General features: G+C 58.2%; 1 protein-coding gene across 1 annotated transcript in view; it reads left to right on the top strand.

Moving 5' to 3' along the window:
- Positions 1-1,705, top strand: part of ATN1 (atrophin 1) — an 8,251-nt gene that overhangs the window by 5,183 nt on the left and 1,363 nt on the right. Inside the window, exons 8-9 of the mRNA XM_010845193.1 lie at positions 1-443; positions 1,336-1,697. The exon at positions 1-443 is cut by the window's left edge and continues 24 nt beyond it. Of these exons, the coding sequence (XP_010843495.1) occupies positions 1-443; positions 1,336-1,697 (805 nt within the window). The remainder of the gene's footprint in view (positions 444-1,335; positions 1,698-1,705) is intronic.

The following is a 1,705-nucleotide window of genomic DNA, read 5'->3' as shown; positions in this document are numbered from 1 at the left end:
CAGCAGTGACCCAGCAGCCCGGGAGAGGGAGCGGGAAGCCCGTGAACGAGACCTGCGTGACCGCCTCAAGCCTGGCTTTGAGGTGAAGCCCAGCGAGCTGGAACCCCTACATGGGGTCCCTGGGCCAGGCCTGGATCCCTTCCCCCGACACGGGGGCCTGGCTTTGCAGCCTGGCCCCCCGGGCTTGCACCCTTTCCCCTTCCATCCGAGCCTGGGGCCCCTGGAGAGAGAACGTCTAGCTCTGGCAGCTGGGCCCGCCCTGCGGCCTGACATGTCCTACGCGGAGCGTCTGGCAGCTGAGAGGCAGCATGCAGAAAGGGTGGCCGCCCTGGGCAATGACCCACTGGCGCGGCTGCAGATGCTCAACGTGACCCCCCATCACCACCAGCACTCCCACATCCATTCTCACCTGCACCTCCACCAGCAGGATGCCATCCACGCAGGTGAGACTCCCTTGTCCTTGGCCAGGCCCTTTGAGATCACCTTGCACCCTGGCAGGTCATTGGGCGCTTCTGTTGCTCAGGCCTGGACTTCCCACCCCACGTCTGGCCTAAGCCGCTCTCCTGAGATTGCTGCCCTGGTCTTTGCCTCCCCAGCCTGTCTCCTCTTACCCCAGCCCTACTGCAGAGACCCTGCCCCACACCTCAGCCCCATTCAGGTCTGGCGTCTCCCCCCACACCCCATGGTAGAAGCCAGAGGTGGAAACCTTTAAAGGAGTGCGACCTTCCTCCCCTCACAGCCTCTGTCCCTGAGCCCTTCTCATAACTATTTCCTTGCTTCTCTGGGTTCAGCTCTATTGTTTCTTGCCATTTTCTCCATCCAGGCAGAGGTGTTTCATGTTCCTCTCCGAATCTACAGATCTGTGACCTAGAAAGCCCTGTGGCTCAGGTTGTGGGATCACAAGTGACAATGAGCTTTACCCACAATGAGTCTTTCTACCATTTTTCTAATTGTCAGAACACTGCCCCCATCTAGCCTTACAATCACATTCATTCCAGGCTCCTTGTGCTGTCTTTTAAGTTCCTCTCTGTCTCATTTCCTAAACTTCCTTTTCTCTTCCATCTCCTCTCGGTAGTCCACTCCCTATTCCTCAGGTCCCTCTGAGAACTGGAATCTCCTGTCCTCTGCCATCCGTCCGTCTGTCCCTCCTGCAGTAGGGTCTTCCCCTGTCCATCTCCCAGACCCCTAGCCCCTCCATTGTGCCTTTTTTGCTTCACTGGATCACCCTGTGTTTGATCGTCCACCTCTCTTCCCAGGCATGGAGCCCTTCACCCAAATGCATGGTTTTCCCCAAACCTGCCTTCTGTTGACACCTTCCTCTTCTCTACCCTCCAGCCTCTGCCTCGGTGCACCCTCTCATTGATCCCCTGGCCTCAGGGTCTCACCTTACCCGGATCCCCTACCCAGCTGGGACCCTCCCCAACCCCCTTCTTCCTCACCCTCTGCACGAGAACGAAGTTCTTCGTCACCAGCTCTTTGGTAAGGATGGAGGTTGGGGGTGGGAACAGTCTCTCGAAAGAATAGAGGAAGTTAGGTGCTGGAATCAGTCTGATTGGGCTTGGGGAGAGATGAGGAGGTGGCGGGAGGAACTGGGAATGGAGACTGGACGGCGGAGGCCCTGGCTGAGAGGCACAGATGTTAGGGTCAGGCTCAGAGGCCTGGATCCTAACCACCTCTGGCAGCTTGCAGGACCGGCTGTCACACA

Source organism: Bison bison, unplaced genomic scaffold (genome assembly GCF_000754665.1).
Source record: "Bison bison bison isolate TAMUID 2011002044 unplaced genomic scaffold, Bison_UMD1.0 scf7180017864213, whole genome shotgun sequence".
Taxonomy (NCBI): Eukaryota; Metazoa; Chordata; class Mammalia; order Artiodactyla; family Bovidae; genus Bison; species Bison bison.
This window is presented reverse-complemented; position numbering and strand designations above follow the sequence as displayed.